This window comes from Gopherus evgoodei, unplaced genomic scaffold (assembly GCF_007399415.2).
Source record: "Gopherus evgoodei ecotype Sinaloan lineage unplaced genomic scaffold, rGopEvg1_v1.p scaffold_75_arrow_ctg1, whole genome shotgun sequence".
In the NCBI taxonomy this organism is placed as follows: Eukaryota; Metazoa; Chordata; order Testudines; family Testudinidae; genus Gopherus; species Gopherus evgoodei.
In genome coordinates, this window is record NW_022060096.1 from 64,241 (window position 1) to 88,565 (window position 24,325).

Sequence of the window (24,325 nt, forward strand, 5' to 3'; positions counted from 1 at the left end):
TACCAGGCTCCAGTGACCACTGGAAGTGGTAATGCCTAAATGCTATGAGACTGGCTCATCAGAAGCAAAGAGTACTTTATAGCTGCTGCAAACCATACAGATCTTAGTGCTCACACAGACAGGGCTGTTCCACAGTGTGCTGTTCCCTGATCTCCCCTGCTTTAGAAGCTATGGTACCAAAGCTGTAGGATAGGCATTAATGCTGACTGTCTTAGCATTATCTTGCAGCTTTGCTGGGGCTGTTCTTCAGCTTGAGCCCCTCTCCCATCCAATGGTTGGTCTTTAGCCTGAACTTGTGGAGCCCTATGTGCATGATGCTCATGTTAAAAGGCATTCAGGGGCTTAGAGGCAGGGAGGGATGCCCCTTTGACATTGTATGTAAAATGACCTAAATTGAGCTGTTTTCCTCCATCTGAGTTTAGAAGCAGGGTTAGGAAGATGATGTGGCCCAGGTTGTCTGTGCTCCTGAAAGGATTTACGATAAAAATACGGACCAGTCCAGTAAAAGGAAGCAGCTATTCTCCAGAAAAGAAAATGCATTTTAATTATTTAAATCCATCATTTAAGCTGCCCATTGTTCTCAGGAAGCCACAAAGGAATAAATACAGAAGATTAGATACTGGGATTGAGGAAAGGCTTTGTGTTACAAAAGGAGAGGGTGGTTAATTTTTGACAGGCAATATGAGAGTTTTTATGTTTGTATAATAGTCAAGTCACTCTCTGTGCTGTGGCTCACTCACCTGCATGTCATCATCTTTATGAGAAGTGTCAATAAATATTGCACAAGTACCTCTTTCTAAGCACAAACCTCCTACTGGGGGAATTCCCAGAGCCCCCTATATAAGGGATTCCACTGTCCTTTCTCCATCATATCTGTTTGCTGAGAAGATGAAGTGTGCAAACTTGGCTGTGCTGCTGGTGTTTCTACAAAATGCCATTGCATTGAATGCAGCCAGCACCATGCTCCAGAATGTGGTAAGATGCATATTTTGACTTTCAAAAGCTCCAATGTATTCTTTTCCTCCCACTATTCAGGTTGCTAGGAGAATCTCTTACAACTGAGGCAAGTTGTCAGATCTCCACTTGTTTTGTGGGCTCTCTGCATGTAGCAAGTGTAAAATATCACCTTTAACAAATGTGCTGGGACTTAATTATAAATCTGAAAACAAATTACACTGTTTTAAAAACAGCCAAATTCTGCTTTTGGTTAGGCAAATGCAACTCCCATTGAGAATCTGAATAGTTTAAATGCAAAATGCAGGTTGTAACTGGTTAGCTGTGGTTTTGTACTTGAGACTAACTCAATCCAAAACCACAGATGCAAACACCCCTCATCCTTTGGAGCGTTCTAGATCTGGATTTAGATCTTAGGTTCATTTGCTCAGCACTCTGAAAACACGCTGGACTATATGAGCCTCTTGATCTAATAGGCCTTGTAGTGCTGTGGACTCAGGCAGTGAACTCAGCATTGAAGGGGAGAGAGTGGCTTTCACTGCAGCATCATTAAGCAGTGGCAGTTTCTGGTGATAAGAATCAAGGTTGAAGTGAAAATACATAATAAGCTGAGGATGGGGGAATTTAGTATGTCAAATTTCTCATTATGTGCATCCTTGGGTAAACCATAATTTGTGCTGATATTTGTAAAATTTATGAGGATCCTTGTAACTCTGCTGTTAATCACTGTCAGCCCCCCTGTACAACATGATCAGGGAGCCAGACAAATAGCTACATTACCTTTTTGACAAGCTGGCACACAACCTTGTCTTCTCTGAATCCACTTAAACAAGTGGCCCTTTTCCTGCCATCTTCCAGTTCTTCAGCTGTCCAAATGGCTGTTTTAGGGGCTCCTTAGGAGTGGAACTGTCTGATTGGCTGAGGGATGATGGAGCAAGTGATGGGGATGCAGCAACATGAGGACCTGAACAGGTTCGTGGATGGAGCCCTCAGGAGAAGCTGGCTAAAACTGGGGCTCCAGAGCACTGTCAGAATAGAGTTCTGCTTCAGGGTGGCTTTGAAGTTGTGCAGCTGGGGATGACACCTGCCATGCAGAGCTCCTGTAGGAATGGAGCATTGCTCTTGTATGTCTGACTAGCAGCTGCCTCCTTGTGCAAGCCCCTTCCTAACCCACATTCCTTTAGTTTAATCACACCATTTGATTCACAGTTTATCAAATGGTTTTGCAAGCACTGGAGATTGCCACGGTTCTCATTCGGTGGAGCTCAGCTGTGTACATTGGTGGGCTGCATCCTTACAGTATAGTATCTTGTGCAGTACATGGATTACTGTAGACTCCCAGGGATGCATGTTAAGAGTCAAGAGTGACATCAATCTTGCCAGTGCTATGGAGGGGTAGGAGCTGAAATCTTATTCCATATGATGGCAGTGAGCTGGTATATATTACTTTAACATGGATGATGCACATTGTTTTGGACAGATTGAGCATCTGCAGTCTTTCATTGACCACATATAGCTTTTTTCAAAGGAAGGACTCCATGAAACAGCATTGTACCAGAAGAAACATTAACTGTCTCAGCAGGCCTTTGGAAATCCTAATCTCCATTAGAGCTGCTGGAGATGGCTCCCTTAACAAAATCAAAGCCTGAAAATACTGAGGAATTTGGACTACTGTTTAGATGTTGGGAGCGGGAGAGGGGGTCATGATTTAAACAGGTTTGGGACACAGTGAGGTGCATTGTAACAGGCATTTGTTTCCTTTCTGGCCTACACGTCTTCCTACTCTGGTGGAATAGACTCTTATAATAATAATTAAAAGTAGTTTGGGTTTTTGACAGTTTAAATCCACTTTTAAAAATTCTTTAATAAATTATGATAAAGGACAGTTTGTAATCTGTATCAGAAAGTACTGTATCACAAAGTACCAGGCTAGCACAAATGGGGGGCCTTATCAAAGGTAAGTACAGTAACCATATTTGTCTGTTCATTGGATATTTTCCTCTGCTCCTTTTTTCACCGTTCCTGCTGAGCAGAATGCAAATCCAGTGATGTGGGGAGACTGAGGGTGACCATTTCAAAAGCACCTAAGGGACTTAAGTGCCCAAGGCCCATTTTTAATAGTGACCTAGGACCAGATTTTTGAAAGCTATTTCAGTGTTGCTGCACTCAGTGTTGTAAAGCCTAAACGAGTTAGTGTCAGTTCCTTTTTCAAAAGGATTTAGGCATAGAGGAGCTCAAATGTAGGGGTTGTGTTAATCCAATAAAAAACAGTGTGGAACAGAAGCCTGTTTATCTCACTATTAGAAGGGGACAAATTTAGTCATGGTACAAAACTACTCAAATTCAACAGCCAATATTTTATTAACTCTTGCTGCCCCAATTAAAAATTTTATACCCTTGTGCACTGATGGAGAGAGCAGTGATGCATGGCCATGACTCCACTTAGTACCCTGCAGTAGCAGGCATACCAGCTACTGCAGGCTAGGGGAGTTTTGAAGTCTTCAGCGCATGTGTCTTGAGCTCATGTGTATGTGTTTACTAGGGTTGGCTGAAAAATATCAAATGAAACATTCCCAGCAGGGAAAATAGATTTAGTCAAAATTTCCTATAAAGATTGGTCTAATTTCTGTGGCTTCTTCCATCAGTGAAGTACAAACAACTTTAAATGTCAAAGCACTTTACAATGGACTAAAATCACTAACTGGTCCAGTTGCAAAGACCATTAAAAGCAATGACTCCCTATAAGATTTAATATTTCCTACTCTGCCATTTACTGACTCACTGTCTGATCTTATAAACATGCCTTAACTTTCCTGAACCTCCATTTTTCCAGTGTTAAAATAGTTAACTATCTCTATAGGGGTGTGGTGAAACTTAATGAATTGATATAGGGAAAATACTGAGTTCACCGGAAGAAATTACTACAACTTAATGTTTTCAGGATCTATCATCACAGCTTAACTTTCCCCTGCTTGGGGACTGTCAGTCCTTTGCTGTTAGATTCCTAGTAGCATGTTGACAACTTGCTTTCTGAAACTTGTTTCTTACAGCCATTTGCCAATGTAACCGGCTCTTTGAATGACCATGGAGTGTGCCAATGCTCAGTGTACCTGCCAGACCCAGTGTTTCCTGTGCAGAAGGTCGAGATGCTGGAAATCACAGCCCAAGTGCTTTCTGAGAAATTTGACAGAGAACTTACTAAAGTAAGGAGCTTTGGTTTCTTTTTTAAAAACTGACTAGTCCTATTTTTAGTGAACCTGAAATAGCCCAGCAGTCAGAACTGTGCAGGGCCTGTCTTCCAAGTAGCTTCAGTGACGAGCATGTAAAAATCACAAGGAAGAGTGATTAAACGTAACATGTTCACTATTGTAGTACGCAAGCAGGGCCTTATGAGTTTTGAGTATCCTCAGGCATCATTCCTGGGCCCATAGGCACATGGTGTTCTTTGAGGGATGGAGGAAGGGCTTTCCTACACTTTGAGCCATGGAACAGTCTTGTTGGCCTGTAATTGCTATACACAGTTGCAGAAGAAGCCATGATTCCTGCTCCCTCCTGTGGTACTTATATGTAACCAGCATATGGGAGGGAATGAGGGAAAAGAGCAAGTATCTGCTTAGCCCAGGCTGAAGCATGGGCAAAAATCCACCAGCTGACCCTCTCCATTCCCTTAACAGTTGAAGAGAAAATCAATTTTCTGTCAACATATGATGCTCTAGCAATGACAACTGGATTATGTAGTCTAGTTAAAGACCAACTCCTTATGCTTACACTACTTTCCTTCCTTGTTACAAGGATTCAGATCTATTCTCTCCCATTCTCCCCCCTCATCCCCAAGAAAAAACAAGAGGCAAAACTAGGACTATTTCTCAAGAGAAGAACCTTCATTTGATTTTTGTTGGTAGACGAATATTCAGGGTTTAAATTAGGTGTCCAGGAGAAAATGGTGGACTTCTCCAGGAGCCAGAGATTTTAAGAAATGAAGCGTCCTTGAATTCATCAGTATAAAAGGCACATCAGTGGACTATAAATGCTAACCATAAATATTCAAACTCTGATTATACTAGAAGTGATGTATAGAAACACAAAATGGGAGGGAGAATCCTATAGAAGTTAAAATAATTTGCTTGAAATAACTAGAGCTAACCATGACACATTCAGTTGTCAGTGAAGCTATGAAGGACAACTTGACAAATCTCAGTGCCTCTCAGCACAAGTTCCCTGATCACTTTAGGACAGTGGTTACCAAACTATTGTACTAGTGACCCCTTTCACATAGCAAGTCTCTGAGTGCAACCCCGCCCTTGGTAAATTAAAAACACTTGTTCATGTATAATGGTGTTAAACATACTGGAGGCAAAGCAGGGCTTCGGGTGGTGGCTGACAGCTTATGATGCCATATGTTATAACCTCATGACACTCTGAGAGGTCCTGACCCCCAGTTTGAGAACCCCTGCTTTAGGAGGAATGTGGAACATTAATGATCCATGAAAACTAGGTATTTAAGGACCCTAAAGTGTTGCATTGTGGTCAGTAGCCAAATTTCAATTGCTTTAGAAAACGACAGGAATTATAGACCTGATCCTATCCTGAAACTTGGACTAATTATGCAAGGCCCTACCAAATCAGAGGGGACTGAAATAAGACCTGACTGAAGCCAAACTCCTATTGAAGTGAAATTCTGCAATGGGAGTTTTGGTTGCGTAAAGACTGAGTACAGATGGCAGGAGCTGGCTGACTTTTCCCAACCCTGTAGCAGTTTTCTATTTTTGTCTTTAAAAGCTGGACTCTAGTGACCAGATCCTCAGCTGATGTTTTCTTGAAGTCAGAGTGTGCCAGTGCATACCAGTTCAGGAACAGTGATGGATTATGTCAAGTTTACTTTTGTATCTAAGTTTCACTGTACTTATGTTGAGTCTGATAAGCTAAACAGTGTTATAAAGTATCAAGTTAGGTATAGTGTGACAGATCCCCAATGTGTTTCCAGGCAAAGAGAAATCAGGTCAGAAATGAAAATTAAATGTATTTTAGTTTAACTGAGGGTGTAAAAAATTTAGTTAATTGTCTGTCTGTAGAAAGAAAATACCAGGCATTGACCTACTCATCTGAGTTGAAATAAATTTAAATGTATGGATGGGGCAGAAGATGCTTGAATCTGTGTGCATCTTTATACTTGTTTCATGTAAACACATTTCTCAGGCTCTTTGACATGATTTTCTCACCCTCAGTGTGTAACCCAATGTACTACTTGTTTCCTGAAAACGCTTATGGACAAAATGAAATAAAATCAAAAGATCTCTCAACTCATCCTAGCAATAGCGGGGTCTGAACCAAACCTCTGGGTTCCAAACATCCTCAAACTTTAGGGATATTCAAATCCTGATTCAATTTTACAGCCCAGAGTTGCTTCTATAGATTATGGAGTGGAAAAGTCTACTGAACTACTGTAAAATTTGAAACTAGGAAAATCAAACACTTGGATTTTGGTTTTGAGTCTGAGAACCACTTTATGAAGAGGTTTGGGGTAAGCCATCCTCACTAATTTAAACAGATGTAGCTCCATGGAAGTTAGTTTCCACCTTGCCCATTTACACCAGCTGAGGATCTGACCCAAATGCCCTAACTGCATTTCACCATCCCCTTGTGGGGTGTCAATCTTGCTGTACATGCTCAGTGAAAACTCCATTTGACACTAATGGGAGATGTTCCTGAGTAAGGACTGCAGGCCAGCCCTTTAAGAGGTGCTAGACATGTATTATACATCAGATATACAACCTAATTAAATCATAGAATATCAGGGTTGGAAGAAACTTAAGGAGGTCTTGTCCAACCCCCTACTCAAAGGGTGACCCATCCCCAGACAGATTTTTGCCCTGGATCCCTAAGTGGCCCCCTCAAGGATTGAACTCATAACCTGGGTTTAGCAGGCCAATGCTCAAGCCACTGAGCTATACCTCTGACCCCCCTGATTGTAGGCTGCTAATTCAACAAGTGGAAGGTGCTTATAAAAACAGGAAATGAATTTCACAGGTAGATATTTGGATATTCCAAATCAGTAAAAACTGTAGGCTGAAAATATTGGAGTAACTTGTTCAACTCTAACTTGAAACTTAACAGAATAAAATGAACCTGTGGGACTAATGCAGGAATCAGCTCTTCCCAGCAGTGGAGAGGAGTATGGCTCTTGGTGCACCTCGTTAGAAGGGAAGAATAGCAACCTAAACACAAGGGGAGAATGTGCCTGTCAGTGCTTTGACCACAATGCCCAGAACATGCTCATGCAATAAAACAGGAAGAGCAAACTAGGGTGACCAGATGTCTTGATTTTATAGGGACAGTCTTGATTTTTGGGTCTCTTATATAGGGTCCAATCCCCCCTCATCCTGATTTTTCACATTTGCTGTCTGGTCACCCTAGAGCAAACACCTGCCCAACAGATGAAACTATATGAAAGGCAGATTATTCTGTTGGAAATAGTTCTCTTGATCTCAGGCTGCATTATGACATGTGGGTGGCATGCTCACCATCTGATCATAGATGTCAGACTTGCAAGTGCATTGGCCATAGGCACATGCAACTTCTTAGAATTGCTTGCTCATGTTATTTCTATCCCAGTTTCCCTTCCTCTCTATCCTCTTTCATTCTGTGCCTTCCTTCTGCTTCCTCATTTTTCATTCCTACCCTCCAGCTGCATGCTGGAGAGTCTGCTTGCATGCCAAGAAACCTGTGATAAGTACCAGTTTCAGGTAACTGCCACAATAAATGAACAGTACAGATTTTCTCCCTGCCCTTTTTGGGCCCTTGTGACAATGCTTACAAAGAAGGAAAAGCTAGATTGGAATTCTTATGCATGCCTAAAATAGCTGAATTTATTTCTTTAAGAGTGACATTTGTGCCTCTGCAGAGGTCCAGCACAAAGCTTATGCACTGCTCAAACCCCACTGCAAAACTCTGAATGTGGGATGCATGGTGAATATTGATCTGTACTCCAAAATCTAGTTTGTGTACTAATTTGAGATGATGTGTTGGCCTGTTAGATGGGAGCAGATAACTTTGATACAGTCACAAGTTATTAAGGCAAAATGGGTCTAACTGCTAAGCAATAGAGCATCCATCTTGGGGGCACATTCTCTTAGATGGCCTGGCTGGCCAACTGGGGAAAAACAGTCTGAGGCAGAAGGAAGACTGGGCCTTATCGCACACTCCAAATAGGGCTTATGTAGTGCCTCTGCCTTGTGCTGAAATTGAGGGGGGTGGGGGGCACAACAGATCAAGACATCTGAGAGAACCAAAAGTCCTGGGCTCAAGCCTGAAGCTCTTTCTTATGAGTAGCCTTTACTGATGCAGGTAGTCCACTGACTTCAACAGGTTGCAGATTTGGCATGTTTTTGACAACCTAACTTTTTTCTTATAAAACAAATGCTTTGAGTGATATTGGCAGCGGGATAGATACCCACATTCCTGAAAGTTTGAGCCTGTGGTATAGGTAATTGCACACATCAATATTCTCTGCATGGTTGCCAACTTTGTGCTCAGCAGTTTTCAATTGCATTTTTGTGCATGTGGTGGGTTCGTATGCAAACTTTACATGCACAGTTTAGTTGTCAACCCTTAAGCGTCTTCTCCACAGAAGTTTACTGAAGAAATCTCTCAGATCTTAGTGGATTTCTGTGATTAGCCAGGCAGTCCATCTAGAATCCATCTGTCTACATCAGAAAGTTGCAGCGCTGGTGAGGGAGTTACAGCGCTGCAACTTTGAGAGTGTCCACATCTGCAGGGCATCACCAGCGCTGCAACTCCCTGTTTGCAGCGCTGGCCGTACTCCCGTTTTGTCTCGGGTGTAGAGGATCCAGCGCTGGTGATCCAGCGCTGGTAATCCAATGTAGACAGTTACCAGCGCTTTTCTTGACCTCCGTGGAAGGAGGAAGCCTCTGGTAATCAAGCTGGTTTCCTTTCCCGGTTTGCTCTCTCGGTCCCGGAGCCACCCAGCAAACCGCAGGGAAGGAGACCTGCTTGCTCGGGGTTCCGGGACCGAGAGAGCAAACCGGGAAAGGAGACTAGCTTCGCCGCGGTTTGCTCTCGCGTTCCCGGAGCCAGCCAGCAAACCGCAGGGAAGGAGACCTGCTTGCTCGGGGTTCCGGGACCGAGAGAGCAAACCGGGAAAGGAAACCAGCTTCGCCGCGGTTTGCTCTCTCGGTCCCGGAACCCCGAGCAAGCAGGTCTCCTTCCCCGCGGTTTGCTGGCTGGCTCCGGGACCGAGAGAGCAAACCGCGGCGTTCCCGGTTTGCTCTCTCGGTCCCGGAACCCCGAGCAAGCAGGTCTCCTTCCCTGCGGTTTGCTGGCTGGCTCCGGGACCGAGAGAGCAAACCGCGGCGTTCCCGGTTTGCTCTCTCGGTCCCGGAAACCCGAGCAAGCAGGTCTCCTTCCCTGCGGTTTGCTGGCTGGCTCCGGGACCGAGAGAGCAAACCGCGGGGAAGCTGGTTTCCTTTCCCGGTTTGCTCTCTCGTCCCGGAACCCCCCTTGAAGCCGCCCAACAGCGCTGCAGTGTGGCCACATCTAACACCACTTGCAGCGCTGGTTGCTGTAAGTGTGGCCACTCTGCAGCGCTGGCCCTATACAGCTGTACTAATACAGCTGTAACAACCAGCGCTGCAAAATTTTAGATGTAGACATGGCCTAAGTCTTCCAACAAGATGGATCTTGCTCTATGGCCTGGTCCATGTTTGGGTAGTGGTAAGGGATTTTAAACATACCTATGGTTGATAGCCAAACAGTATGCTTCATATATGGATATAAATTTAGACACTTATTGTATTTGGCAGTCAAAACTAAGTTTAATTATTCCTTAGTTTGGATGTACACAGGGCTAAGATTGAGATCCAGATACTCAGTTTGTGTAAATCAGTGTAGATCCATTGGAATCTATGGACCCATGCCAATTTATACCAGCTCAGGATCCATGGATGTTTGTGTTGGAAGATCAGACTGGTTTATAATGGCTAATCTCTGGAGATGTAACTAGCTCAAATCCAAAAAATGTAATTTCTATGAAGGATCCTCTCTCAAATCATGTATTCCTTAATGAAAGTAAGTTAGGGTCCAAAACAAGCAATAGAATTGCATTTTTTTTGATGTATTGGATCTATATCAGTGATGTGAAATACATGTCACACCTGATTTTTGGGTGTGACATGGCATTTCCAATTTGGCATGACCTAGCCTGGATAACATGAACAGCAGCAAAGAATGTGGAGCTCACTCTTTTTTCACTTTACTGACATGCATGCTGTATTGCTCACGCCTTGGAAAAACCATTGCTACTTTGTAGTGTTCTCTCTCTCTCTCTCATAAAAGAAGCAAACGGAAAACTATACTCTTATGCTTACCACAAAAGTCATCATGTTTAAAAGATCATGTCAAAGGAATAGTCAGTGCAAAAAAAAAATCAGTGTTATGACTCTCGTAATATGGTCCTTAGTTACACTGAAATGCACACAGTATGTATCTGAGGGCCAAAGCTGGCACTCATTTTCTGTGTGCATATGGACTTCCAGACTTCAGTAAAGAAAATGATAGGTAAGATCTTGTGGGAAGTCTAAAGGGGGGAAGTTCAGGAGAACTGTCAGTTTTTGAGACATTAAAGTTACAAGAGCAAATGATTCCAATGCATGGGAAAGATAGAAGTATGGTAAGACAACCCTGGCTTAACCAGGAGATCTTCAAAGACCTGAAATTCAGTCATACAAAAGTGGAACTAGCTCAAATTACAGAGGATGAATATTAAAAAAGAGCATGAAAGCTCAAAATTAGAAAGACCAAGGTGCAAAACAAGATTAATCTAGCTAGGGACATAATGTGTAACAAGAGAACATTTTACAAATATGTGAAGCAAGAGGAAGACCAATGACAGGAGAAGTCCATTACTCTGTAAAGAGACAAAGATAATAGCTGAATACACAGCAATGTCTGAGGTGTTAATTGCCTTTATTTTCACCAAAAAGTTAGCATGACTAACAGTGAACATCTATGTAAATGAGGTAGGACCTTAGGCTAAAATAGGGAAAGAACAAGTTAAGAATTACTTGGACAAGTTGAATGTCTTCAGGTTGGCAGGACTTGGTGAAATAAATCCTAGAATATTGTGACAAACCTAGACTGATTGGGTACAGGAATCTGGTAGAGGAAAACCAGTGTCCATAAGACATCTGGAACCAATTAACAGGTTAGAAGCCATCAAGGGAAACAGGTTAATCAGATCACCTGAAGCCTGTTTAGAACAGGCTGGGACTAGTTTAAAAGGAAGTTCTTTCAGAGAGGTTTCCTGGTAGGAACTGACAGTAAGTTGGTGTGTAGTGGGAAGACTGGGAGAAAGAAGACGCACAGTAAAAGAGCCGGAGGACAAGCATGGGCAGGGTGCTGCTAGAGTCTGTTTGAGAAAGTAGCCCAGGGAAGGGCTATAGCTTTGGTGGTATAGGAAAACCAACTGTTGTCAGTGCCATTGGGATCCCAATGCTGGAACGTGGAGAAGAGGATGGGCCTGGGTTCTCCCCAACCCTCCTTGCACCTCTACAAAAATGCTCCTTGTATAGGAAGAGAGGGACTAAAGAGGGTTCTTACACCAAACCCTTTGACTGGCTGATGGTGAAAGTGAGTCAGTAAGCTATAATCCTTGGCTCTAGGAGGGAAGAGGCAACATTAGGGCTTGCCTCAGATGTTTGCTGTAACCCTCAATCACCTAGAAGCATGGGACTCCCTGAGGCAAAGCTGGAGCTCTACCACAATAATGAACTGAATGAAGATATTGCTGAACCATTAGCATTATCTTTGAGAATTCATGGAGGATGGGAGAGATCCCAGAGCCTGGAAAAGGACAAATATAGTACCTATCTATAAAAAGAGGACCAAGACACCTCTGGCCATTATAGCCCATAGTCTGAAATACTATGAAAGTCAATAGACATATGCAAAGTACTACAGTTAGGAAGGAATAATTAATTGCAAAAATGCAAAATGGATATGACCGCCTAGGAACATGTACTGCAGAAAAGGATCTAGGGTTTGTGGCATCACAATATATGAGCAATCAATATAATATGTTGCAAAAAAACTGAACATCATGCTGGGATGTATTAGCAGGAGTGTTGTAAGCAAGACATGAGAAGTAATTCTTCCATTCTACTCAGCACTGATGATGCCTCAGCTGGAGTATAGTGTCCAGTTCTAGGCACCACACTTCTGGAAAGATGTGGACAAACTGGAGAGATCAGAGGAGAGTAACAAAAATGATTAAAGGTCTAGAAAACATGACCTATGAGGGAAGTTTGAAAAATTAGGTTAGTTCAGTCAGGAGAAGATTAGATGGGTGGTGGGGAGGGAGTGGGAGGGAGAGAACCTTTTAGGTAACTGAAAAGTGTTGTTATAAAGGAGAGTGATAAATTATTCTCTTTACAACTTGTCCTGCCCTCAGTGGTTAATGGGCTTAAATTGCAGCAAGAGAGATTTAGGTTAGACAGAAAAAAATTCTGAGCTATGGGAGTAGTTAAGCACTGGAGTAAATTGCCTAGGAGGCTGTGGAATCTCCATCAGTGGAGGTTTTTAAAGAACTAGTTAGACAAACACCTGTCAGGGAGGGTCTAGATAATACTTAGTCCTGCCTCAGTGCAGGGGACTAGACTGACCTGTTGAGGTCTCTTCCAGTCCTACATTTCTAGGAGTCTATGGCTTCCTTCAGACTCAAAGTAGTTATCACGGTTGTATAAAAACCTAACTTTTGAAAAGAATCCTCTTACTTTTGTTTTGCCTCCTTAAACTAAGTCACTGAGATTCAGTAGTCAGACATATTATGTGCCTAATTGATTGTACTGTATCTGCCCTGCACCAGTATTGATGTGCCATTGACTAAACTCCCAAAGACTTGCCCTAGCATGTACTAAGGTTCAGTATATATCTTGGAAATAATTATTTGGGGGAAGTCTCTTTTTTGGTTGTTTAGAAAGCCCTGGTCAGAAACCTGTAGGTGATATTACTAGGACAGTAGAACAGCAAAGCTCTAGTCTTAATAAAAAAAACTGTACTCAGGTCAAATTTTAACAGGCCATTTTGGAGCTGTCCCCTTGATAAAAATAGATTTTAAAACAATTGTGACTGGGACAAAACTCTTAATTCATGTTAAGATAATGCCAAATTGATTTTTTTAATCCAACAAATTCATTTTAGGTCTGGGAATATGCATGAGTCATTTCAGCCCAGAAGGTAATATTTGGGGAACTGATAAGCACCTGAAAATTGGGGCTTATACTGGAAATGCCTTCTGACTCCAGGGTTGCTAATTTATTCTTGCTGAGAGATGCTTCATACCATTAAGGAAAAATGGGTACAGTTTTAAGTCATATGAGGAAGATTAAATCTTTCCCAAGATGTTCGATTTGTATGGAACTTTAAGGTTTCAGAGAATGCTCTAAATCCATATTATGGTCTTGACGTTCTCCTTGACAATGTTTGCACTGTGACCTTTATATTAGTAGATACATGTGCAAAAGTATATTTATCCAGCCATCTGTTTAGTGGTGCCACATCTGAAGAGGCTGCTGTGTAACAGTTATTCTCCCTAAAGGGTAAAATAACTTTCACCTCAACTGGTCTTAAATTAAATCCAGTTCCAGCTGGATGGATTGGATTTGTAATAGTGCACTGTGCTAAAATAACCCCTTTTTCAGGGGACTCAGTTAATTCTGAAGCAGAAAAAGATTAGATATTATTTGGAGTGTGGAGGTCTGACCAGTGTCCACTGAAGTCAACAGTCTTTGAGAGAATGGTGGATTTTTTTGTTACTTTTTCAGTTCTGGAGAGTACATCTACACAGCACGTGGCAGGCTACAACAGTGAGTCTCCAAACCCAGGTCAACAGGCTTGGCCTTGCACTGTACTAAAAACAGCTGTGTAGGTGTTATGGCTTAGGATGCAGCATAGGCTCTGAGGCCTAGGGAGGGGGCAATTTTTAGCATGGGAGCAAGAGCACCTGTCTGACCGGGGCTCAGACTCGCAGCTGTGGGTTGTGTAGACATACTCCAACATTCTTCATGTACATCATTTATCTGAAATAATCATTAAGTTTCCTGGTAGAATCTGCCCCCTGAAATTCTATACAATCCTGCGAGTTAACTCAGAGGGAACATTAGTGAGTGTAAGCAGGTGGCTTGCCCTGTATGGGCTGGAGGACCTGGGATTAACTCTCCCTGAGATTAACCTTTTGTGGGCCTGGCACCAAACATATTTGTGGGCCCCCTGGGGGCAACAGATCATGAAGTGAGGAGGTCAATCCCAGGAGTGAGGCGCCAGCTCGGGCAATGGGGCATGGCATGGTGGGGGTGGCTCTGCCCAGCTCAGTGCAAGGGCACTGTTCACAAACTGGTAGTTGCCAGAGGCAACTGGGCCACCTGGCCCTGTGCTACCGGAGTGCCCCTTCCCCTTGGGAGTGGGCCTGGGCCATGCCTCACAGCCCCTTGCCCAACACCATCCCACACTCTAGGCCCAGCATCTCCTGGACCTGCTGTGCCCAGGGCCCCCCCACAAATGCTCAGTGCCCTGCACACCACCACCCTGCCCAGTGCTTCTCAACTCCCACCACAACTGCCCACCCCCTTCCCACAGCCCCGCCACTGCCCAGAACCCCTACTCCCTAGTGCCCCAACACACACAGATCTCCCCCACCCACATGACCCACCACTGCCCAGTACCCTTCCCCACAGCCCCACCACCACAACTACACAGTGCCACCCCCGGCTGCACTCAACAGCACTGCTGGGAGGTGACTGTGTCGGCTGGGCTGAGCCAGCAGCATGGTCGAGGCTGGTTCCATTCCTGGGGTGGGGAATTGTGCCGGCCCTTGGGAGCAGCACACTCAGCCAGGTGATGGCCTGCCCCTGGCCTGGCCTCCTCAGGACCCTCTTGCCTGGAGGGGCCCAGCCAAGCCCCTCACTGTCCCCTCATCCCAAACTGGCCAAGACTGGTCAGAGCCAGAGCTGCACTGAGGTCTGGCCAGAGGATGGAGAAGAGAAGACAGGTGGGGCCAGAGGAGTGAGCAGTGGAGGGGCCGGAAGCGGAGAGGAGCCAGCAGCAGGCTGGCAGGGCCTCAGGGCAAAGTGCAAACAGAGCAGGCTGGGTTGGGGGCCCTTTTGAGCATGGTCTGGGCCCCACAGCACTGCTGTAAACTTGGCATTGCTGTGGCAGCCAGCCCTGATTACTGGAGGAAGACCTGACAGGGATCAGGTGATTCCCCAATAAAGAGTAGCTGGAAGCTGAAGTGAGGGGAAAACTCAGGGAGAGCAAAGACTGCTGGGAGTGAGCAGGCTCCAGCAGAGTCCTGGGATTTGTGACTCAGGGTTTATCTGCACCACTGGTGCCCAACCTTATTACACAGAAGTGTCACATAAACCTGATGTGGGCCAAACAGATTCTACATATTTGAATAAGATTTAAAAAGTCACTTGTATTTATATTTGAAGTTCAGCTTGTTTATGTATTTAGATATGTAAATAGACAATATTGTAAACTAAAATGATGTAAACATGATAAAAAATGCTAATGAATTGGCTGTTAGTATATTGTATTTGTCATAAACAGATAAGTAAGTTAATAGAACTGAAGTACTTTATATCTCTTTTGCCTGTAAAGGGTTAACAAGATCAGTGAGCCTGCTGTCACCTGACCAGAGGACCAGTTAGGGGACAGGATACTTTCAAATCTTGAGGGAGGGAAGTTTGTGTGTGTGCTGTTAGTTTTTGGTTGGTGTTCACTCTAGGGGCTCAGAGGGACCAGATGTGCAACCAGGTTTCTCTCCAATCTCTTTGATACAGTCTCTTATATGTCCAGAATAGTGAGTACTAGGTAGATAAGGCGAGTTAGGCTTATGTTTGTTTTCTTTATTTGCAAATGTGTATTTGGCTGGAAGGATTTTAATTTGTACTTGTATACTTAGGCTGGGAGGGTATTCCCAGTATCTATAGCTGAAAGACCCTGTAACATATTCCATCTTAAATTTACAAAGATAACTTTTACTGTTTTCTTTCTTTAATTAAAAGCTTTTCTTGTTTAAGAACCTGATTTGTTTTTTTTTATTCTGGTGAGACCCCAGGGGACTGGGTCTGGATCCACCAGGGAATTGGTGGGGAGAAAGGAGGGAAGAGGGAGAGAGGTTAATTTTCTCTCTGTTAGGATTACTTTCTCTCTCAGGGAGAGCCTGGGAGGGGGAGAGAGAAGGAGGGGGGAAGGTGAATTTTTCCTCTGTTTTAAGATTCAAGGAGTCTGAATCACAGTGATCTTCCAGGGTAACCCAGGAAGGGGAAGCCTGGGAGAGGCAATGGTGAGGGAAAGGGTTTACTTTCTCTGTGTTAAGATCCAGAGGGTCTGGGTCTTGGGGGTCCCTGGGCAAGGTTTTGGGGGGACCAGAGTGTACCAGGCACTAGAATTCCTGGTTGGTGGCAGCACTACAAGTACTAAGCTGGTAATTGAGCTTAGGGGAATTCATGCTGGTACCCCATCTTTTGGACGCTAAGGTTCAGAGTCAGGAATTATACCATGACAGTGTTGAAGCAGGTCACAGGCCTTATTAAATGCTCTGGTGGATTGTGTCTAGTCCACAGGCCATAAGTCCAACAGTTTAGACCATGGTGGGGGGGGGGTTAATAGCAATACACACCGAGATGCTGCACTGTAACTCGCTTGTGTGGATGCTGCAGGTGCAAACCTTAAGGTTCCAAGTTTGCCTTCATGTAATCTTCAAACAGGACTGTTTGTGTGAAGAAGGAACCTGCATGGTCACGTCCCTGGTATCCACATGGAGTTATAGAGCAGCACTTTAGTGCACCCTGCAGGGCAGTACAAATGTAGCCTAAGATTCCAGCTAGGAAGTGCTGGCAGTAGCCTGCTAAGGCAAGGGGGACCCTGAGAGAGCAGAGGAAAGACAGCAAAAGCTCTGCAGGCAGGGAGTCTCGAGAGGAGGAAGAGAAACATTTGCTTGTTGGATTTTAATTTGGGACTCTGAGTTTTAGTTTATATTTTGTAAATAAACCCAGGCCCCAAGGAGGAGTATTTTGACCTCAGAAAAAGAGTGGAGTCTGCATAAGGGGCCCTTGTGGGGAAAACAGAGGCAGGTGTTGCAGGGTGACTTTTGGCCATGAGGGGTTGCTCACAATGCAGCTTCCCTTGTTACAGTGAGGAATAAAAAGTGAGGATTATGAATGAAATTCTGCCCTCAGTAATGCACATGCAGTCCCAGTGAGATTGCACAGATGTAAAGAAGATGTCAAACATGCCTGTTATATTTGCTAAACTGAACTTTGAAAATTTGTTTGTTTTTTTAGGTTAGCCAATATACTAAAGCAATTGAAATGTACGAACAAAAAATCCAAAACCTAACGATCAAGGTGGAACATATGGAGTCGACCAGTGTTTCTTACATGGAGTTGGACTTTCAGTTACTGAAACTAGAAATCAGTGAAATGGAGAGACTGGTCACTCAGCTGAAATCCACACTTGTTGGAAGCAATGTGATTGTTGAACAACTATACGTGGAGGTAAAGTATGAGAGTAATTCTCCCATTCAGAAACATTCAGTTCTGTTACACCAATGAAATTTGGAGTGTCTCTACTATTGTCAGTGGAGTTACTCTAGATTTAAATCAGTGTCAATTAAAGCAAATCTTGGCCGTGAGCATGTTAGCATGTTTCTTCATGTGTGACAAAAAATGGCAATTTTTATCATTTGTGACTGAAAATAAAGTTCTTGGATGCTGCTATATTAAATAAATATACTGTCTACATTATTATAATATTGATTTATGGGCACCCATGCCTGAAAGCTTCTGTGTTCCAACAAATATAATTAAAAACATAACTTATTAGGGTAGTGACCCAGTCAATATAAAATCAAGAACCTCTTCCCAATATTCAATAAATCAGATTTTCAAATTTATCACTCACCTGATTGAATAATTGCTTTTGTTGGTAAGTACAATATCATTAGTTTATTCATTGTCTTCAACATTAAATGAGTAGATCATTTATCTGGGCAGGTAAACATTCAAAACACGTCTGCAAGGCTGAAATCATTTACCAGTATGTAAGCATGCAGACTCGCCCCACGGCACCTCCTGCTGTGACTTCTGGGAATTAGCTCATTCCAGCTCTGGAGCACCCTCTGCAGGCTGGTGATATGGGGGCCAAGAGGCAGCAGGTCCCTCTCAGGACCCAGTTCCCCTTTATCTGTCTTAGGGTCTCCCCTCCCCAGGGAACCTCCACCTACTATCCCCACCTACCTCAGTATATGGCTACTGTCAGTTATCATCTAGTTCCCACCCCCTGGGGCAGACTGCAGTATCAGCCTATTCATCACTGGCAAGGTTGGGTTTGGACCTGCTGCCTTTGCCTACTCCCAGGCTGCCCTCTGCAACCCCCAGTACCTGTTGGTCTTATGCTAGGCCACAGCCTGGGACTTTCCAGGCTGGAGCGCCCCAGCTCCTCTGCCTTTCCCCAGCCCTGCTCTACTCAGGTACCCTGTCTCTAGCTCCCTGCAGCCAGGCCCTTCTCCTACAGCTCACAGCCTTTTTATACAGGCCAGCCGTGGCCTGATTGAGGCATGGCCTGCCTCTGACTGCTTCCCCAATCAGCTCAGCCTTTAGACCTGCAGCCTTCTCCAGGGCCACTTTCCAGCCCTCTCAGGCAGAAGTGGGTGTCCACCCTGCTACATGGTAACAGTTGGAGTTCCTCTGGGCGGCGTCCACTGGCTCCCTTGACGCCTTCGAGGAGCAGTGGGCGCTGTCCGGGGTTCTCTGCTCGGTGTCCCCGTTAGGTTCCCTCCTTCTGACCCTTTGACCTCACTCCTGTCCCTGTTCTTTTATTAGTTGTCCCCCGCACTCAGTGGGTTCTGTGGCCCTGTGGTTCCTCCCCTTAGGCTGGGGGAGGATCCTTTAGCAGTGGGCGGGCTTCGCCCGCCCACTTCCCAGACACCCAATAGGTACATGGTAACAGTTAATAACCAAGTAAGCCTTAGTGGACATTTCTGGGTGATCTTTAGCATTATGGTATATAACTAAGTGCTAAAATCACAAACATTTTCTTGTAGTTGCAGACATTAGCTTGAGACCAAATGGTCATGCTAAAACTTATTCTAGGGAATATTTCCTAAAACTTGTTCTGCAACACTTTTTTGAAATGATAAATCGAGCCTAAAATGTTTGTGAAATAAAGTTGACTGTAATTTAAAGTCATGCTGAATTTTTATTTCTCTAGATCAAGAATCTGACTCTCATGGTAAATGATCTGGAATCATTAGATAAAAACAATATCCTTGCAATCCATCGAGAGATTGTGGCTCTCCAGAATAGATTGAAGGAATGTGAAAAACACAGAAATCAAACCACAAAACCCTCTTATTTCCCACCAGGTAAGCATTGCATGTATAAATAACATGAGAAGGGATGGGAAAAGTAGGAAGAAGACTGAGTTAAATGAAATGACAATACATGACAAGTCTTGGAAAATTTGCCAGAGGTACTAACATTTCAGCAACAGGCTGATACAAAAGATGAGGGCAGGAAACAAATGCTTTCACATACTCCTACTGTTTTTTTCAAGTGGAAAAAGTTGGAAAGTAGTACAAAAGTATGAAAAATAATGTTTTGCCCTTCATCCAAACTCTCTTAGTAGTACCTCAGTACCAGCAATATTATTTGAACCAAATCAGACTTATAGAAGCATTAATATCCATTTAATTTTGAAATAAGATTGCTGTGAGTTAAGTTCAGTAATAGATTTAATATGTTGAGAGTTAAGAACAAACCATAATGCCAGAGGTAGCAATACAGAATAGAGATGTAAGGCAAATGGCTCAAATTGATTTATGGAGTTGGTAGGTTGCAAGCCACTTTGCATCATGTGCATTATTTTTCCTGCACTGCATTAGCTGAGGTATGAGCACCTCCAAACATCCGTATTTGTGCCAAGTACTGAGGCCATGTTCTTAGCCATGCTAATTGCCATTTGCAGAGCTACAGCTCCATGCCTACATTGTGTGCTATATCTGGAAATAAGGTCTCAGGCCTCAATGGTCCATTCCCAGTCAATAAAGCACTTAAACACGTGTTTAAATGCTTTGCTGAATCTGAGCGTGATAGTGTGTTTCAGCAAGGGAGCAAAACCCCGGGCTACACCATCTTCTAGAAGAGTGTCCCCAGAGGAAAAATTGATCAGGGGGAAGTTACAGTAGCTCAGAATGGCTGTAACCTCTGCTCTGGCCAACAGAGCCCCACAAATGGCTGGTGCTGACCAAGAAGGAGCTTGACACACGTGGCCGACAGGGGTGGGGTGCTAGGCAGAAATTCAACACAGCATTTCTGCAGCTTCTATCAGCAGGGTTCCACAGAAGCCCTAGGAAGAAATGAAATCTGTTTCCCACCCTCAGCAGTGAGGGCAGTGAGTGAATTCCTGATCCCCACATGCTTTGGCACCAGGGGTCAGGCTGGGGGAGAGAGGTGTGGGAAAAGAGATACAACAGAAGAAAGGAGACAGTGAAGCTTAGGAAAGATGGAAGGACAAACGCAAGAGAAAGATGGTGAGTTTCATTGCAAAACCATATTTCATAGGCTGCCACAAACTTTACAATGCCAGTTAAATACACATTAGCATTGGATTCTGCAGACATTACCAATAGTTGGACTGAAAGGCCACAAAAATATTGTCCTGCCTCTAGGGCAGTGCATACCTCTACCAGGATGCTGATAAATCATCACTGCCAGAAATAAATTTGATCCCTCTGTTGGTGAAGACAAAATGTTTTGCATTTGCAAGCAGCAGTTTTCTCCAAGTGGCAGGTGTGTTCCAGCCATTTCCCAGGGAGAGCATCTTCAGACAAGCCACAAGGGTTTCTCCCCCTCCACCACCACCTTCACATTACTCTGTATTTTGTGGACTGCTCAGAAGATGTTTCTGACCATGGGCACCTGCTCATCTGGGCCTCAGTGGCAGTTTGAGTTTCCCAATTCTGCTCCACTGATGTTCTTCAACCCTCCATAGGAGGGACCAGCTTTAGGTGTGAGAGGATAATTCTGTCTTTGTTTATTTATCTGTGTTCTCAATGCTAATAAGGGGGCAATGATATGATATTTGTGCTGTAGCCACCTCTCTATTAGGAATAGACTAATCCCAGCAACTCTTTTCACGTAGGCTTGCAAACCAGTCATCAAATGATATTCACTGAACAGATAAAATAGAAGTGATTGTGTCAAAGACACTTTATCCACTAGAGCATGTGCAACCTCTACACTGATTTGATATCATCAGCTATTGTCCTCAATAGATCAGTTAATAGAAACATGAAACACAGGTCTTGCAGGTAAACTTTACTTCACCTCTAAGAGGGAGCATTGTCCAGTGGTTAAAACACCTGACTTTGAGTTAGGAAATGTTGGTTCTAGTCTCGGCATGCCATTCACTTTGTGTGTGTGTGACTGTGCAGGTCACTTAACATGTGTCTCAGATGACCATGCTTTTAAAGGGAAAAACTCCCACACATTCATGGGGACATCTTTTAGGGCTGCAGAGAGTCAGACAAAAGGAAACTTTTATTTTTCAGTGTGCTGATGTCACCACTGCCAGCTTCTGACCCAGGGAGACCTGCAAATTTTGGAGTGGAGGATTTTTTCCAATACTTTAGTGTTCTGCATTTATTGTGAAACATTGAACAAGTGTCATCAACAGTCGCTCTGAGCAAAGGAACAGCTTTGATGGCGTTTACTTTCATTCAAGTTCTCTTCATTCTAGACATTGTTCATTACACTGAAAGCTCATTCCACTGGGCTGTTTGTTCTCAGTAAACAGTGCAAATGCTACTCAGCATAGCAATACATCTCGAACAAGCATTGTGTAGCTATAAAAAAAAAAAACAAGTACTTTAGCTGATGAAATGGAAAAAAAACAACAGGATATTTCAATTATCCTGGGGCATCATAAGAAAAGAAAAAGCAAGACTATCCTGGTTGAAATAGGTTGTATTGTCACTTTATAGTTACCTCACATAAACTGGGGAGCTGTTGTGAGGCTATGCTTATTAATATCTGAATTGCTTTGAGAGCCTCGGATGGAAGGCTCTCTGAAGTATTGTTTTAAAGTGTTGATTTTGACAGTAGCTTGCTAATCTGAAATGAGCCTCCTGAGCCAGTGCTGCTAATTCTCCCTCCACCTTCTAAAACTCAGAGGTACAATGAGACAAGATGTTCATTCTCATTTCCCAAACTGTGCTCCACTGCAGGAGAAAATGACCTAAAATGCTTCTGAAACTGGATTTTCTATGATTTCCCAGCCCAGCGGGGTGGAAAGCATAGAATAGGTGGAAAGAGAAAACTGGTCACTTATCTGAAACAGAAGCTAATCATTTATTTACTGCAAGTGAGTACCAACTAAAAATTGAGATCTCTAAAATGTGTTGCTGGACTGTTGGCTGTTTTTTCAGTAAGATCCCAGTTCTAGTGGTATGACCACTGTATTTCAGTCATACTGGAACTGCTACAGAACTGAAATCCATGTGCTGTTTACATGGTGCAAGGAAAATGTTTGACAAATATGTATTTGTGTTCTTGCAACAAAGCTGATTCTTATAAAGCACACACACTAAAGCCTCTCTTCTAATCATGCCATTTGAAAAGCCTGCATTTTCTCTTTTCTTACAGGCAGCTGTGGTCATGGTGGAATTGTGAATATCAGCCAGCCTTATGTTGTACAGCTGAACTGGAAAGGATTTTCCTTCAAATATGGTTCCTGGGGTAGGGATTACTCTCTTCGTACTCCGCAGAAGGACCTATACTGGATTGCACCTTTGAATACAGATGGGAGACTCTTAGAATATTACAGACTTCATAATTCCTATGATGATTTGCTGCTATTAAAAAATGCTAGAGAGTTAAAAATTCCATATGGGTATGGGGAAGGCAGTGGCACCACAGTTTACAATAACTTCATGTATTACAATATATATAATTCAAGAGAGATAGGCAAGCTCGATTTAAACACAAACACACTGACTGTGAGGAAAACTCTACCGAATGCTGCTTATGGTAACCGTTTCTCTTATGCTGGTGTTGGGTGGCAGGATATGGACTTTGCTGTGGATGAAAGTGGATTGTGGGTAATTTATTCAACTGAGGACAACACAGGGAACATTATGATTAGCAAACTCAATGAGACCACACTTGATGTGCTCCATACTTGGAATACAAGGCAGTACAAGCCATCCATTTCCAATGCTTTCATCATATGTGGTGTTCTATATGCCACAAGACCTGTCAACACGAGGAAAGAGGAAATATTTTACACATACGACACAAACACTGAACAGGAAGGTAAAATTAGCATAATTATGGATAAAATGTTAGAAACAATTCAAAGTATCAACTATAACCCCTCAGACCAAGTCCTGTATGTTTACAGTGATGGCTACCTTGTTAAATACGATCTTATTTTTCAACCTGTGTTGCATTGATATGAATATAAGCAACAACTAGAGAGCACAGAGTCTGATTTTTATATCCCTTTGGACAGTGTTAATGTTAAATTAAGGCCTAATCCTACCAAGAGTAACTCCTGGGCATAAGGTTAATTACCATGAGCTGTTCCACTGAAGGATAATAAGCTCTATGCCTGATAACAATTTCTTGCAAGATTAGGTTCATAGCATTTTAACTGGTGTTCAGATACAGTGGCAGCAGGAGTACTAGAAATTCCTCTGCTAGAAACATAGATTAAATAGATGATTTAGTGATGGACAGAACATGTATCATGACAGGGAGATTGCTCACATACTGATGTGCATTGGGAGGAATGTCTGTATTTGGATAACACATGGAAACTGAACTGCTGTTTTGTCATCATTGCTCAAAGTGTGCAAGGCCATGAATATCGTATTATATATTGGCCTCAAATAATTACTAAAAGCTTAAAATTAGAGGAGAATTGGCACTCGATCTTTAAAGAACAGACCATTGGTTAAGCTGAAGCTGTGGAAATGGTTGCCTTGGCTCCTTCTTGCAACCCGTCAATGTATTTTAGATAGCAGGGCACCAATGCATTACTTTCCTAAAGTTTCACTTCATGAAAAAACATTAACCATTTTTAGATGGTTGCATTTTCTTAGCACTGTGTCCTGGGGGCCTGACCCAAAGCCCAATGAAAGCTGTCCCTTAGTCCTATGACTAAGTCCTTCTGACCTATGAGTATATGGCACATGTTGCAATAGAATGTAAGCTGTGCCATCCTACATGCTCCATTTAGTCCTGGAGTCCTTTTAGTCTGCAATTTACTGTGATCTCCATTAGCATCTTTCAAA

The 24,325-nt window shown here is 43.3% G+C and overlaps 1 protein-coding gene across 1 annotated transcript; it reads left to right on the forward strand.

Moving 5' to 3' along the window:
• The first annotated feature begins 873 nt into the window (after positions 1-873).
• On the forward strand, positions 874-23,482 carry LOC115643880 (olfactomedin-4-like). Its single transcript, XM_030547871.1, has 5 exons — positions 874-975; positions 3,966-4,157; positions 17,313-17,525; positions 19,240-19,393; positions 22,674-23,482. Exons 1-5 carry the CDS (start codon positions 889-891, stop codon positions 23,480-23,482), a joined length of 1,455 nt encoding a protein of 484 aa, XP_030403731.1. The 5' UTR covers positions 874-888.
• Positions 23,483-24,325: the final 843 nt, after the last annotated feature.